This window comes from Mobula birostris, chromosome 13, assembly GCF_030028105.1.
Source record: "Mobula birostris isolate sMobBir1 chromosome 13, sMobBir1.hap1, whole genome shotgun sequence".
Classification (NCBI taxonomy): Eukaryota; Metazoa; Chordata; class Chondrichthyes; order Myliobatiformes; family Myliobatidae; genus Mobula; species Mobula birostris.
Genome location: NC_092382.1, coordinates 107,261,910 through 107,278,621, shown reverse-complemented (window position 1 = coordinate 107,278,621; position 16,712 = coordinate 107,261,910). Strand labels below are relative to the sequence as shown.

The 16,712-nt window shown below is 47.7% G+C and overlaps 1 protein-coding gene across 1 annotated transcript; it reads right to left on the bottom strand.

The window, feature by feature from the left end:
• Nucleotides 1-6,135: 6,135 nt before the first annotated feature.
• LOC140207794 (C-type lectin domain family 12 member B-like) lies at nt 6,136-9,616 on the bottom strand. The gene is made up of 3 exons (XM_072276357.1): nt 9,480-9,616; nt 8,728-8,792; nt 6,136-7,693 (listed from the first exon to the last, which is right to left on the bottom strand). Exons 1-3 carry the CDS (start codon nt 9,564-9,566, stop codon nt 7,504-7,506), a joined length of 342 nt encoding a protein of 113 aa, XP_072132458.1. The 5' UTR covers nt 9,567-9,616; the 3' UTR covers nt 6,136-7,503.
• Nucleotides 9,617-16,712: the final 7,096 nt, after the last annotated feature.

Here is a 16,712-nt window from a genome sequence, read left to right as displayed (position 1 = left end):
TTTCCCAGCTGGTGAGGGTCCTTTCAAATGTATGATGTCTTCCCGAGGCACTCCGTCTTGAACATGTCATCGATGGATGGAAGGGTTGTACCCGTGATGGAGTTGATTCAGTCTAGAACATTCTGTAGTCCGTGGCGACCCTCTGCGTTGCAGCCTCCACACCAGACGGTCATGCATCAAGTCAAAATGCTGTCCACCGTACAACCCGAGAAAAATACGAAGCTTCAATGAGAGCCCTCATCTCCTCACACTCCTAACGCAGTAATCCCTTTTGTAACGAGAGAGATATGAATGATGGTGAAGGCAATTGCCGAATAAGGTCCAGAATACACTCCGACTCAGACTTGAAATAAACAAGAGGACAGTGAAGAAATCCAAAGACAAAATCACAAACAGTAGTACTCGAACTGGGTCTCCTACGGTTGAGCATTGAGTGCTGGGCTCGAGACCTTCATGCACAGACATTCCATGCAGCAATGTTGACAGGCAAAAATTGGCAGTCTGACCCTTAAAGGGAAGGTGGCAGCTAACAACACTATGGGGAATGCTTTGTTGCCTCCCAGGTGCCAGAGTACGGGATGTCTCGGATCGGGTCCAGAAAATTCTGAAGGGAGAGGGCGAGCAGCCAGCTCTCTTGGTACACGTTGGTACGAGTGACATCGATAGGAAGATGGAGGAGGTCCTGAAGAGAGATTTTCGGGAGTTAAGAAGGAAGCTGAGAAGCAGGACTACCAGGGTAGTAAACTCGGGATTGCTACATGTGCCACGTGCTAGCGAGGACAAGAATAGTAGGATCAGGCAGATGAATGCGTGGCTGAGAGACTGGTGCAGGGGGCAGGGCTTCAGATTCGTGGATCATTGGGATCTCTACTGGGGGAAGTATGACCTGTTCAAAATGGACGGGTTACACCTGAACCCGAAGGGGACCAATATCCTGGTGGGAAACTTTAATAGAGCTGTTAGGGAAGGTTTAAACTAATTTGACAGGGGGATGGGAACCGGAATGATAGAGCAGAGGAGGGGGAAACAGAATTATATCTAAGATAGTGAGCAGGAAGATGTCAGGAAAGACAGACAGGTGTTTGGGCAAATTTGCAGCCATTGGGATAAATTGCGGTGCAATAAAGTTGCGGTGCAATCAAAGCAAAGGTACCGAGTACTGGTCTTAGGTGTTATACTTAAATGCACTCAGCATAAGGAATGAGGTGGATGATCTTTTGGTACAGTTACAGATTGGCAGGTATAATATTGTGGTCATCACTGAGACGTGGCTAAAGGATGCATGTCTCTGGTAGCTGACGTCCAAGGATACACGGTGTATCGGAAGGATAGGCAGGTAGGCAGAGGGGGTGGCGTGGGTTTATTGGTAAGAAATGATATTAAATCACTAGAAAGAGGTCACCTAGGATCGGAGGGTGCAGAATCATATGGGTTGAGCTACGAAATCGCAGGGGTAACAGGACACTGATGGCAGTTATGTACAGGTTTCCAAACAGCTGCAGGGATGTGGATTACAAAATGCAACAGGAAATAGAAAAGGCTTGTCAGAAGGGCAGTGTTATGATAATTGTGGGGAATTTAACATGCGAGTGGATGGGAAAATTAGGTCGGCACTGGATCTCAAGAGAGAGAATTTGTAGAATGACTGCGAGATGGATTTTCAGAACAGCTTCTAGTTGAGCCCACTAGGGGAACGGCTGTACTGGCTGGGTATTGTCCAGAGAGATTGAGGTGAAGGAACCGGTAGGAGGCAGTGATCATAACATGATTGAGTTCATGAGAAGCTGAAATCCGATGTGTCGGTATTTCAGAGAAACATAGAAACATAGAAAATAGGTGCAGGAATAGGCCATTCGGCCCTTCGAGCCTGCACCGCCATTTATTATGATCATGGCTGATCATCCAACTCAGAACCCCGCCCCAGCCTTCCCTCCATACCCCCTGATCCCCGCAGACACAAGGGCCATATCTAACTTCCTCTTAAATATAGCCAATGAACTGGCCTCAACTGTTTCCTGTGGCAGAGAATTCCACAGATTCACCATTCTCTGTGTGAAGAAGTTTTTCCTCATCTCGGTCCTAAAAGGCTTTCCCTTTATCCTCAAACTGTGACCCCTTGTTCTGGACTTCCACAACATCGGGAACAATCTTCCTGCATCTAGCCTGTCAAATCCCTTTAGGATTTTATACGTTTCAAACAGATCCCCCCTCAATCTTCTAAATTCCAACGAGTACAAGCCCAGTTCATCCAGTCTTTCTTCATATTAAAGTCCCGCCATGCCAGGAATCAATCTGGTGAACCTTCTTTGTACTCCCTCTATGGAAAGGATGTCTTTCCTCAGATTAGGGGACCAAAACTGCACACAATATTCCAGGTGTGGTCTCACCAAGGCCTTGTACAACTGCAGTAGTAACTCCCTGCTCCTGTACTCGAATCCTCTCGCTATAAATGCCAGCATACCATTCGCCTTTTTCACCGCCTGCTGTACTTGCATGCCCACTTTCAATGACTGGTGTATAATGACACCCAGGTCTCGTTGCACCTCCCCTTTTCCTAATCGGTCACATTTCAGATAATAATCTGTTTTCCTATTTTTGCCACCAAAGTGGATAACTTCACATTTATCCACATTAAATTGCATCTGCCATGAATTTGCCCACTCACCTAACCTATCCAACTCACCCTGCATCCTCTTAGCATCCTCCTCACAGCTAACACTGCCACCCAGCTTCGTGTCATCCGCAAATTGGAGATGCTGCATTTAATTCCCGCATCCAAGTCATTAATATATGTTGTAGACAACTGGGGTCCCAGCACTGAGCCTTGCGGTACCCCACTAGTCACCGCCTGCCATTCTGAAAAGGTCCCGTTTATTCCCACTCTTTGCTTCCTGTCTGCTAACCAATTCTCCACCCACATCAATACCTTACCCCCAATACCGTGTGCTTTAAGTTTGTACACTAATCTCCTGTGTGGGACCTTGTCAAAAGCCTTTTGAAAATCCAAATATACCACATCCACTGGTTCTCCCCTATCCACTCTACTAGTTACATCATCAAAAAATTCTATGAGATTCGTCAGACATGATTTTTCTTTCACAAATCCATGCTGACTTTGTCCGATGATTTCACCGCTTTCCAAACGTGCTGTTATCACATCTTTGATAACTGACTCCAGCAATTTCCCCACCACCGACGTTAGGCTAACCGGTCTATAATACCCGGTTTCTTTCTCCTTCCTTTTTTAAAAAGTGGAGTTACATTAGCCACCCTCCAATCCTCAGGAATTAGTCCAGAATCTAACGAGTTTTGAAAAATTATCACTAATGCATCCACTATTTATTGGGCTACTTCCTTAAGCACTCTAGGATGCAGACCATCTGGCCCTGGGGATTTATCTGCCTTCAATCCCTTCAATTTACCTAACACCACTTCCCTACTAACATGTATTCCGCTCAGTTCCTCCACCTCACTGGACCCTGTGTCCCCTACTATTTCTGGAAGATTATTTATGTCCTCCTTAGTGAAGACAGAACGAAAGTAATTATTCAATTGGTCTGCCATGTCCTTGCTCCCCATAATCAATTCACCTGTTTCTGTCTGCAGGGGACCTACATTTGTCTTTACCAGTCTTTTCCTTTTTTACATATCTATAAAAGCTTTTACGATCCGTTTTTATGTTCCCTGCCAGTTTTCTCTCATAATCTTTTTTCCCATTCCTAATTAAGCCCTTTGTCCTCCTCTGCTGAACTCTGAATTTCTCCCAGTCCTCAGGTGAGCCACTTTCTCTGGCTAATTTGTATGCTTCTTCTTTGGAATTGATACTATCCCTAATTTCTCTTGTCAGCCACGGGTGCACTACCTTCCTTGATTTATTCTTTTTGCCAAACTGGGATGAACAATTATTGTAGTTCATCCATGCAACCTTTAAATGCTTGCCATTGCATATCCACCGGCAATCCTTTAAGTGTCATTTGCCAGTCAATTTTACCTAATTCACGTCTCATACCTTCAAAGTTACCCCTCTTTAAGTTCAGAATCTTTGTTTCTGAATTAACAATGTCACTCTCCATCTTATTGAAGAATTCCACCATATTATGGTCACTCGTACCCAAGGGGCCTCTCACGACTAGATTGCTAATTAACCCTTCCTCATTGCTCAAAACCCAGTCCAGAATAGCCTGCTCTCTAGTTGGTTCCTCGACATGTTGGTTCAAAAAAACATCCCACATACATTCCAAGAAATCCTCTTCCTCAGCACCTTTACCAATTTGGTTCACCCAATCTACACGTAGATTGAAGTCACCCATTATAACTGCTGTTCCTTTATTGTACACATTTCTAATTTCCTGTTTAATACTATCTCTGTCCTCACTACTACTGTTAGGTGGCCTGTACACAACTCCCACCAGCGTCTTCTGCCCCTTAGTGTTACGCAGCTCTACCCATATCGATTCCACATCTTCCCGGCTTATGTCCTTCCTTTCTCTTGCGTTAATCTCTTCTTTAACCAGCAACGCCACCCCACCTCTCCTTCCTTCATGTCTATCCTTCTTGAATATTGAATATCCCTGAACGTTGATCTCCCATCCTTGGTCACTCTGGAGCCATGTCTCTGTGATCCCAACTATATTATAATCATTAATAACAATCTACACTTTCAATTCATCCACCTTATTACGAATGCTCCTTGCATTGACACACAAAGCCTTCACCGCTCTTTTACAACTCTCTTAGCCCTTATGCAATTATGTTGAAAAGTGGCCCTTTTTAATGCTTGCCCTGGATTTGTCGGCCTGCCACTTTTACTTTTCTCCTTAGTACTTTTTGCTTCTACCCTCACTTTACACCCCTATGTCTCTCTGCACTGGTTCCCATACCCCTGTTGTAAACTAACCTCCTCTCGCCTAGCCTCTTTAATTTGTTTCCCACCCCCCAACCAGTCTAGTTTAAAGTCACCTCAGTAGCCCTCGCTAATCTCCCTGCCAGGATATTGGTCCCCTTAGGATTCAAGTGTAACCCGTCCTTTTTGTAAAGGTCACGCCTGCGCCAAAAGAGGTCCCAATGATCCAAAAACTTGAATCCCTGCCCCCTGCTCCAATCCCTCAGCCACGCATTTATCCTCCACCTCATCGCATTCCTACTCTCACTGTCGCGTGGCACAGGCAGTAATCCCTTGAGGTCCTTTTTCTCAACTCCCTTTCTAGCTCCCTATATTCTCCTTTCAGGACCTCATCCCTTTTCCTACCTATGTCATTGGTACCTATATGTACCACGACCTCTGGCTCCTCACACTCCCACTTCAGGATATCTTGAACACGATCAGAAATACCCCGGACCCTGGCACCAGGGATGCAAACTACGATCCGGGTCTCTGGACTGCGTCCACAGAATCGCCTAATCTGACCCCCTTACTATCGAGTCCCCTATCACAACTGCCCTCCTCTTCCTTGCCTTACCCTTCTGAGCTACAGGGCCAGACTCTGTGCCGGAGGCACGGCCACTGTCGCTTCCCCCGGGTAAGCTGTTTCCCCCAGCAGTACTCAAACAGGAGTACCTATTGTTAAGGGGCACAGCCACAGGAGTACTCTCTATTATCTGACTCTTACCCTTCCCCCTCCTAACCGTGAACCACTTGTCTGCCTCCCGTGGCCCCGGTGTGACCTCTTACCTATAACTCCTCTCTATCAACTCCTCACTCTCCCTGACCAGACGAAGGTCATCGAGTTGCAGCTCCAGTTCCGTAATGCGGTCCCTTAAGAGCTGCATCTCGATGCGCTTGGCGCAGATGTAGACGTCCGGGAGGCTTGGAGACTCCAGGGCCTCCCACATCCGACACCGAGAACAGCAAACTGCCCTCACACTCATACTGCCCCTCTCCTCTAATAACAACAGAAAATGAATCCCAAATCTTCCTCGTCTCGCCCGTTTCCGCCTAAGCCCGTTGAGCCGAAGCCCTTAAGTCTTCACTCTGCTCCCGGCTCACTCCGCCGCCCGCAATCTCCGCTGCCCGCTATATGATGCGTGACGGGTAAAAGAAACAGCAGAAATTGAAAGCACTTTGGAGCCCAGTGTTGCTATTAACTGATGGTATTTATTAGTAACTACGCAATAGAGTAATATAAATGCAGAGAAATCAGACAGGTTATCAATGAATATTTATTGATGGACAGAGAGACGGGGAGAGATTTGAGTCTGCAGGTGAGCTGACGCCGTCGATCTTCCAGTTATCTTTAGATCACCAACTGTGAACAAAACAAAGGGCACCGTTCTTCTGTGGTGGAATTACCAACCCAGGCGATGTTTGGATATATAAACACCTCCCCACCAGTCTCTCCCTTTTCACACTGCAAGAGTCATTGATCTATTCGCCTGATCGATCCCCCAAAACAATAAACCTCACTCAGTTCCCAAAAACATGTCTGGGGTCTACTGCCTGACCTTTTATTTATTACCTCGTGTTGAATCCCAACTGTTACCCAAACAGTTCCTTCCTTCTCTATCTGTAAGAATGCAGAAGCTGAAAGCAGTGCCCTTGTACAGATGTAACCATGCTGTGAGCAGTCCTCGACTCTCTCTCTCTCTTGAAAACAAATGTCGGTGTTAAATAATTCTGTCTTTTTAACAAGGTTTTTGTGCTGGACACCTCTCTCTCTCTGTCTGTCTTTTTTAAAAGCACAGTACATAGGGGTAAATCAGGACCCCTTCATACAGATAATACATGAAATTGCCATTCCGGTAGGAAACATCCGATACGAGTGGGCAGGGCACTTGGCCCGCTGGTCTTCACCACTGAGGGCACCGGCGTACAGGAGTGAGGAGCTCACATTGCAGTCGGTGTGGCCGCACACAGTTTTAGGGGAAAATGCCATTGAACTGGATAGAATGTACAGGGAGTTCTACGGGGATATTAGTAAACTCGGAGGACTGAGTTATGGAGAGAGGAAGGGTGGGTTGGGACATTATTCCCTGGAGCGTAGTTGTAAACTTACACAGTTCCATAAACACCAGAGGGGCACAGAAAAAGGGAATAGGCATAGCGTCTTACCCAGGGTTGGGTTATCGAGCACCGGACGGCACAGGATTGAGCTCAGAGTGGGTGGAAAGGCGAAAGAGAGAGGGATAAGGGAGACAGATTGTTTAGAGAGAACAGGGAGGGGGGAGAGAGAGAGTGCCGTGGGGGGGCGTGAAAGAAGTGAAAGAGGTGTGCAGAGGGAGCAGGGAAAGAGCGGGCGGAGAAAGCTCGAGGAAATGAGGGGAGGTGACGGGGTAGAGAGAAAGGTGGAGGGAGCGGGGAAGAACGGAACTGGGGGAATAGTGAGAAATGTGGGGATAGATGGCGAGAGAGGTTTGACGATGTTTCGCAGGGAGAATATGATGGCGACAAGAGGAGGTGTGAGACTAGGAGGGAAGGGGCAGAGAATGTGAGGAGGGTATTTGAAAGGATCGGGGAGTGAGAGTGAAGGGCAAACAAGGAGGAGAAATTGGGGTAAATGACTTGATTCACGTCTCCTCCAGTGGCTGTCGACAGAGATCCTTAATCTTTTCAGGAATATCCGGGAACAAAGGTGCCGACTTCTCGCAGATGAAACGCCAATCACGATTGCAACGGTCGTTCCCTAGATGCGAGTTGCAATCTCTGCAGACGGACGATCTAGAGAACACACTGTACAGGAGACTCGGGCCCGCATTCCTGTCCAACGGGGATAAACAATTTAAACAGAGACAAAACAGCTCCAGCAGAGAACCCGATCCGAGATCGTCCACAAGCTAACCCATGAAATCGCTCTCTCCTAACAGGCTGAGTCAGTCCGCAAACTCATCCCACTCATCCACTGTCAGGCCAGTACCCAGACAGATACCACGGTCCCAATGTCTCCCCAGAATACTGTGGCTGTCCCTAAATTAATCGTACTGATCCAATGTCACCCCACAGCCCCGTGTCTCTCCAAAATAACTCACCGATCCACTTTTTCACCACAGTCCCCTGTCAGTCCCCATACTAATCGAACAGGCCCACCCTCTCCCCTCAGATCTGTTTAACTCCCCGAACAAACCCCACTGTCCCACCGTCTCCGCACAGACTTATGTCTTTCCCGAGATGAATCCCACTTGTCCACAAACTTCCCTCAGCCCTAGTCGGTCCCAGATTAATCCCGTTGCTCTTCCCTCTACCCAGAGCTTCGCGCCAGTCTGCTAACATATCCCACTGCACCGCACTCTCCTCATAGCTTCGGGTCCGTCTCCAGACTTACACCACTGGCACCCTCCCTCCCACATCCGTGCGTCAGTTCGCAAACTAATCCCATTAACCCACTGTGTGTCCACCGCCCTGTGTCGGTCTCCAAACTAATCCAGTTGTCCTACTCTCGGCCTTCAGATCTCTGACATTCACCAAACTAATCCTGCTGTTGCTCCCCCTCCTCACAGCCCGGCGACTATCTCCAAAATGATCCCACTCCACCGCGCCCTCCTCACCGACAATCGTCAGTACCCAAATGACGTAATCCCTGTGTTCTGAGCTCTCCCCACTGCCCCCTGGAGGTTTCCGAAATATTCACAATGCTCCGTCCTCCCCCGACAGACACATGTCGGCCTCAAAATGTTCCCATTGTCCCAAACTCTCCCGACAACCTCATACTGCCTCATCGTAAACGAATCCCTTTTCCCCCCGTCAGGACTATGTCAATGACCAACTCTCACCCCACAGATCAGTCCAAATCTTACCCGTCTTCGCATTTTGCAATCCAGTATGCACGGTATCGGTACACAAGTTTCTGGGATAGAAAACTCTGGGAAATTAAATTTATCTGATTAATGCCAAGAAACGAAAATTATTTAGAGAGCTTCTCTCGGTTGATTACAACAGGAATCTGTGATGGGATGGTGTGGAGGGAGCTTCGCTTTATGTCTGACCCCGGAGTGTGTGATGGGACGGTGTGGAGGGAGATTCACTCTGTGGCTGACCCGGAGGTGTGTGATGGTACGTTGTGGAGGGAGATTCACTCTGTGTCTGATCCCGGGAGTGTGTGATGGGATGGTGTGGAGGAAGATTCACTTTGTGTGTGACCCCGGAGTGTGTGATGGGACGGTGTGGAGGGAGATTCACTCTGTGTCTGACCCCGGGAGTGTGTGATGGGACGGTGCGGAGGGAGATTCACTCTGTGTCTGATCCCGGGAGTGTGTGATGGGACGGTGTGGAGAAAGATTCACTTTGTGTCTGACCCCGGAGTGTGTGATGGGACGGTGAGGAGGGAGATTCACTCTGTGTCTGAACCCGGAGGCGTGTGATGGTACGTTGTGGAGGGAGCTGCACTCTGTGTCTGACTCCGAGTATGTGTCTTGGGAGTGTAGTATGGGTGTCACTCTGTGTCTCACCCGGGACTGTGTGCTGGGAGTATATTGTGGGTGTCATTCTGTGTCTGACCCCGGGAGTGGGTGATGATTCCTGTGGGATCTTCTTGTGCTGTGGCACATACCGCTTCATCCCTTGATTTGACTTCAAGCAGACTTGCATTGCGGTTTGAACATTCCTGCACCGCTGTGTTGAAAGATGTATCAAACATGGATACGTAATAACATCGATCTTTATTTTGGATCCACTCCTCGGAACACGTATGCTCTGGAAATTAGGAATAAGTAGCAGTGAATATCATTCCCTACAGTCCCATCACGCACATCGGGGTCAGAGACAGAGTGAATCTCCCTCCATTCCATCCCAACCAACACCACACAGGATCAGACCCTTCTACCGTCATCAATGATGCCCTCACACGCATCTCCTCCATTTCCCGCACTTCAGCCCTCACCCCATCCTCCAGTCACCACAACAGGGACAGAGATCCCCTTGTCCTCCCCTACCACTCCACCAGCCTCCGGATCCAGCACATTACCATTCGTAACTTCAGCCACCTTCAACAGGATTCCACCACGAAGCACAACTTTCCCTCTATAACCCTCTCAGCTTTCCGCAGGGATCGTTCCCTCCGCAACTCCCTCATCTACACGTCCCTCCCCTCCCCACGGATCTCCCACGTGGCACTTATCCAAGTAAGCGTAAGTGCTACACCAGTCCCTACACCTCCTCTGTTGCCCCCATTCAGGGCCCCAAACAGTCCTTCCGGGTGAGGAAACACTTCACAATTGAGTTTGTTGGGGCTATTTTTTTGCATCCGGTGCTCCCGATGCGGCTCCTTCTACATCGGTGAAACCCCATGCAGATTGGGTGACCGCTTCGTCAAGCACCTCCGCTTCGTTCGTTACAACAGGCAGGATCTACCGGTTACCACCCACTTCAACTCTGCTTCATATTTCCCATTCCGATATGTCCAGACATGGTCTCCTCTACTGCCATGATGAGACTAAACTCAGGTTGGAGGAGCAACACCTCGTATACCGTCTCGGTAGTCTCCAGCCCCTTGGCCTGAATTCTCTAACTTCCGGTAATTCCCTCCCCCTCCCTTCCCCCATCCCATTTTCCTTCTGCCCCCTCCTCCAGCTGTCTGTCACCTCCCTCATGATTCTGCCTCCTTCTACTACCCTTTGTGCTTTTACCTATTCTTTCTACACCTTTCCTGCCTATCCCGTCCCTTCTTCTCCTCCCCCACCCCTTGATCTTTCCCAGTACTGGTTTTTCACCTGGCTTCTACCCGCCTTCTCCTTTCCACCCTCTCCCCACATCTTCTTCATAGGGCCCCTGTCCCCTCCCTCTTCAGTCCTGACGAAGGGTCTCGGCCCGAAACGTTGACTGTTCCTTTTCACGGATGGTGCCCGACCTACTGAGTTCCTGCAGGGTGCTGCGTGTGTTGCTTTGCTCCCATCACCTGCAGAGTATTTTGTGTTTACAGAGTGAAGCACCCGGCGTACCATCCTATCACGCACTACCGAGCTCAGACACTAGGGGTCGGGCTCGCCGCCCCATCCCACCACACACTTCCGGGATCAGACTCAGAATATAGCTTCCTCTCACTCTGCTCAGCGATGAGTAGCGGGAGAAGGTGTGGTGCGGGCTGATGTGTTAACTCACTTTTTCTGCTAAATAGCAGTTGGCAGATTTGAGCCTTGACTTCGCTCAGAGTACTGTACTTCATTTCGAGGTCTGAAATCTGTTGATCGAGATTGGTTAGTGTCAGTTTGGAGTTCAGGACGGAGTTTGTATTTTCGTGGACGAAAAATTCGCTTTCGAGGATGGAGAGGTTTTAGCTGAGGACGGAAATATTCCTGAAACAGGTGCTTCGGGAGACAACCAGACGGGAATTCTCAGTTATATTGTATTCAAGGGTTGAGTTCAATTCATTTACCTGCAGTCCACACTGGCGCTGGGTACTGTTCATCTCCTGGTATTGTTCACAAAGTTTCTGGTGCTCTCGGTCGGAGGTGATCAGAGAGTGACGAATCTGTGATACTGAGAATGATGGTTAGGCTGTGTCGGTGTCACGCTAAGGGACGTGTAGTTGTCACACTGTGGGGCTTAACGGAAACACGGTGAGCGGTATGTCAGTATCACGTTGAGTGTCCTGTTGGAGTCACGCTGAGGGACTTGTCCTTATCATGGAGAGCGATGTTTCGGGGTCACATTAAGGATCCTGTCGGTGCTGCGCTGAGGGGCTTGTTGGGGTCACATTAAGGGTCCTGTCGGGGCTGCGCTGAGGGGCTTCTCGGGTCACAGTGTGGTGCATGTCGCTGTCACGATGCGGAACGGTGAGGGGTAATCGGTGTCTGACGTATCTATCCCTTTAAAAAATTTATATGTATCATAAGATGTCCTCTTAATCCCTGCGAAAACAGTGCCAGACGATTCAATCTTTCCTCCTTGTCTATCCACCCTATTTTATGGAATTAACCTGATGAACCTCTTCTGCAGCGCCTCCAAGGCCGGTATACCGTTCCTCACGTGAGGAGACCAGAACTGCACATCGTACTCACGATTTGCAGTTGCACAGGTGCACAGTACCCTATGAAGTTGCAGCTTAAATCCCTGCTCCTGAATTCAATCCCTCCAGCAACGAAAGTCAATATTTCATTTGCAATTTTTTATTCATATAAATAGTTATATCCTCACAGAGGTAGTCGAAAAGGATCTGCCTTTGCTGAATCGATGCTGCGCCTGCTTGATGGATCCATTTCCTTCCACATGCCTCCCTATTTCTTATTTAATGATAACTCAAGCATTTTCCCAAGACCAGATGTAAAACTAACTGGCCAAGAGTTACGCAAACACGAGGATATCTGCAGATGCTGGAATTTCAAGCAACACATATATAAGTTGCTGGTGAAAGCAGCAGGCCAGGCAGCATCTCTAGGAAGAGGTACAGTCGACGTTTCGGGCCGAAACCCTTCGTCAGGCCTACCTGAAAGAAGAGCTAGTAAGAGATTTGAAAATGGGAGGGGGAGGGGCATAGCCGAAACGTTAGGAGAAGACAGGAGGGGGAGGGATGGAGCCAAGAGCTGGAGAGTTGATTGGCTAAAGGAATATGAGAAGATCTTGGAACAGGAGACTTAGGGAGAAAGGAAAGTGGGATGGGTGTGAAAACCCGGAGGATAGGTAAGGGGTATAGTGAGAGAGACAGAGGGAGAAAAAGGAGAGAGAGAGAAAGACTGCGTGTATATAATGCACACATTCCTCGGACTTCGCCGCATCTGCTCTCAGGATGAGGCTTTACATTCCAGGAAGAAGGAGATGTCCTTAACTTCCGGCACCTCCAACGGTATCCCACCACTAAGCACAACTTTCCCTCCTCCCGTCTCTCTGTTTTCCGCAGGGATCGCTCCCTACGAGACTCCCTTGTCCATTCGTCCACCCTATCCCTCCCCACCGATCTCCCTCCTGGCACTGATCCTTGTAAGCGGAACATGTTACACTTGAATCCTAGGGCGACCAATATCCTGGCAGGGAGATTAGCGAGGGCTACTGAGGTGACTTTAAACTAGAATGGTTACGGGGTGGGAAACAAATTAAAGAGGCTAGGTCTGAGGAGGTTAGTTCACAACAGGGGGATGGGAACCAGTGCAGAGAGACGGCGGGGGGGGGGTGTAAAATGAGGGGAGAAGCAAAAAGTACTAAGGAAAAGAGTAAAAGTGGCAGGCCGACAAATCCAGGGCAATCATTATAAAGGGCCACTTTTCAACATAATTGTATAAGGGTTAAGAGAGTTGTAATAGAGCGCCTGAAGGCTTTGTGTGTCAATGCAACGAGCATTCGTAATAAGGTGGATGAATTGAAAGTGCAGATTGTTATTAATGATTATTATATAGTTGGGATCACAGAGACATGGCTCCAGGGTGACCAAGGATGGGAGCTCAACGTTCAGGGATACTCAATATTCAGGAGGGATAGACATGAAGGAAGGGGTGGTGGGGTGGCGTTGCTGGTTAAAGAAGAGACTAACGCAATAGAAAGGAAGGACATAAGCCGGGAAGATGTGGAATCGATATGGGTAGAGCTGCGTAACACTAAGGGGCAGAAGACGCTGGTGGGAGTTGTGTACAGGCCACCTAACAGTAGTAGTGAGGTCGGAGATGGTATTAAACAGGAAAATAGAAGTGTGTGCAATAAAGGAACAACAGTTATAATGGGTGACTTCAATCTACATGTAGATTGGGTGAACCAAATTGGTAAAGGTGCTGAGGAAGAGAATTTCTTGGAATGTATGCGGGATGGTTTTTTGAACCTACATGTCGAGGAACCAACTAGAGAGCAGGTTATTCTGGACTGGATTTTGAGCAATAAGAAAGGGTTAATTAGCAATCTTGTCGTGAGAGGCCCTTTGGATAAGAGTGACCATAATATGGTGGAATTCTTCATTAAGATGGAGAGTGACATAGTTAATTCAGAAACAAAGATTCTGAACTTAAAGAGGGGTAACTTTGAAGGTATGAAACGTGAATTAGCTGAGATAGACTGGCAAATGACACTTAAAGGGTTGACGGTGGATATGCAATGGCAAGCATTTAAAGGTTGCATGGATGAACTACAACAATTGTTCATCCCAGTTTGGCAAAAGAATAAATCAAGGAAGGTAGTGCACCCGTGGCTGACAAGAGAAATTAGGGATAGTATCAATTCCAAAGAAAAAGCATACAAATTAGCCAGAGAAAGTGGCTCACCTGAGGATTGGGAGAAATTCAGAGTTCAGCAGAGGAGGACAATGGGCTTAATTAGGAAGGGGAAAAAGGATTTTGAGAGAAAACTGGCAGGGAACATAAAAACAGACTGTAAAAGCTTTTATAGGTATGTAAAACGGAGAAGACTGGTAAAGACAAATGTAGGTCCGCTACAGACAGAAACAGGTGAATGATTATGGGGAGCAAGGACATGGCAGACCAGTTGAATAATTACTTTGGTTCTGTCTTCACTAAGGAGGACATAAATAATCTTCCAGAAATAGTAGGGGACAGAGGGTCCAGTGAGATGGAGGAACTGAGTGAAATACATGATAGTAGGGAAGTGGTGTTAGGTAAAATGAAGGGATTGAAGGCAGATAAATCCCCAGGGCCAGATGGTCTGCATCCTAGAGTGCTTAAGGAAGTAGCCCAAGAAATAGTGGATGCATTAGTGATAATTTTTCAAAACTCGTTAGATTCTGGACTAATTCCTGAGGATTGGAGGGTGGCTAATGTAACCCTACTTTTTTTTAAAAAAGAGTGAGAGAGAAACCGGGGAATTATAGACCGGTTAGCCTAACGTCGGTGGTGGGGAAACTGCTGGAGTCAGTTATCAAAGATGTGATAACAGCACACTTGGAAAGCGGTGAAATCATCGGACAAAGTCAACATGGATTTGTGAAAGGAAAATCATGTCTGACGAATCTCATTGAATTTTTTGAGGATGTAACTAGTAGAGTGGATAGGGGAGAACCAGTGGATGTGGTATATTTGGATTTTCAAAAGGCTTTTGACAAGGTCTCACACAGGAGATTAGTGTGCAAACTTAAAGCACATCGTATTGGGGGTAAGGTATTGATGTCGATGGAGAATTGGTTAGCAGACAGGAAGCAAAGAGTGGGAATAAACGGGACCTTTTCAGAATGGCAGGCGGTGACTAGTGGGGTACTGCAAGGCTCAGTGCTGCGACCCCAGTTGTTTACAATATATATTAATGACTTGGATGAGGGAATTAAATGCAGCATCTCGAAGTTTGCGGATGACACGAAGCTGGGTGGCAGTGTTAGCTGTGAGGAGGATGCTAAGAGGATGCAGAGTGACTTGGATAGGTTGGGTGAGTGGGTAAATTCATGGCAGATGCAATTTAATGTGGATAAATGTGAAGTTATCCACTTTGGTAGCAACAATAGGAAAACAGATTATTATCTGAATGGTGGCCGATTAGGAAAAGGGGAGGTGCAACGAGTCCTGGGTGTCATTATACACCAGTCATTGAAAGTGGGCATGCAGGTACAGCAGGCGGTGAAAAAGGCGAATGGTATGCTGGCATTTATAGCGAGAGGATTTGAGTACAGGAGCAGGGAGGTACTACTGCAGTTGTACAAGGCCTTGGTGAGACCACTCCTGGAGTATTGTGTGCAGTTTTGATCCCCTAATCTGAGGAAAGACATCCTTGCCATAGAGGGAGTACAAAAAAGGTTCACGAGATTGATTCCTGGAATGGCAGCACTTTCATATGAAGAAAGACTGGATGAACTGGGCTTGTACTCGTTGGAATTTAGAAGATTGAGGGGGGATCTGATTGAAACGTATAAAATCCTAAAGGGATTGGACAGGCTAGGTGCAGGAAGATTGTTCCCGATGTTGGGGAAGTCCAGAACAAGGAGTCACAGTTTGAGGATAAAGGGGATGCCTTTAATGACTGAGATTCGGAAAAACTTCTTCACTCAGAGAGTGGTGAATCTGTGGAATTCTCTGCCAGAGGAAGTAGTTGAGGCCAGTACATTGGCTCTATTTAAGAGGGAGTTAAATATGGCCCTTGTGGCTACGGGGATCAGGGAGTATGGAGGGAAGGCTTGGGCGGGGTTCTGAATTGGATGATCAGCCATGATCATAATAAATGGCGGTGCAGGCTCGAAGGGCCGAATGGTCTACTCCTGCACCTATTTTCTATGTTTCTATGTTTCTATGTGCTACACATGCCCTTACACTTCCGCCCTCACTACTATTCAGGGCTCCAATCAGCTCTTCCAGGTGAGGGGACACTTCACCTGTGAGTCGGCTGGGGTGATATACTGCGTCCGGTGCTCCCGATGCGGTTTTCTATACATTGGCGAGACCCGACGCAGACTGGGAGATCGGTTCGCTGAAGACCTACACTCTGTCCGCCAGAGAACGCAGGATCTCCCTGCGGCCACATATTTTAGTTCAAGGTCCGATTCCCATTCTGATATATCTATCCACGGTCTCCTTTACTGTAAATATGAAGCTACACTCAGGTTGTAGGAATAACACCTTATATTCCGTTTGGGTAGCCTCCAACTCGATAGCAGGAATACTGATTTTTCAAACTTCCGCTAATGCCCCACCTCCACCTCGTACTCCATCCGTTATTTATTTATATACACCCATTATTTTTCTGTCTCTCCGTTTTCTCCCTCTGTCCCTCTCCCTACACTCCTTGTCCATACTCTGGACTTTTCCCGCACTCCCCCTTTTCTTTCTACGTAGTCCTCCTGTCCTATGAGCCTCTCATTCCCCTTTTGTCAATTAACTGTCCAGCTCTTGGCTCCATCCCTCCCTCTCCTGTCTTCTCCTATCGTATCTCA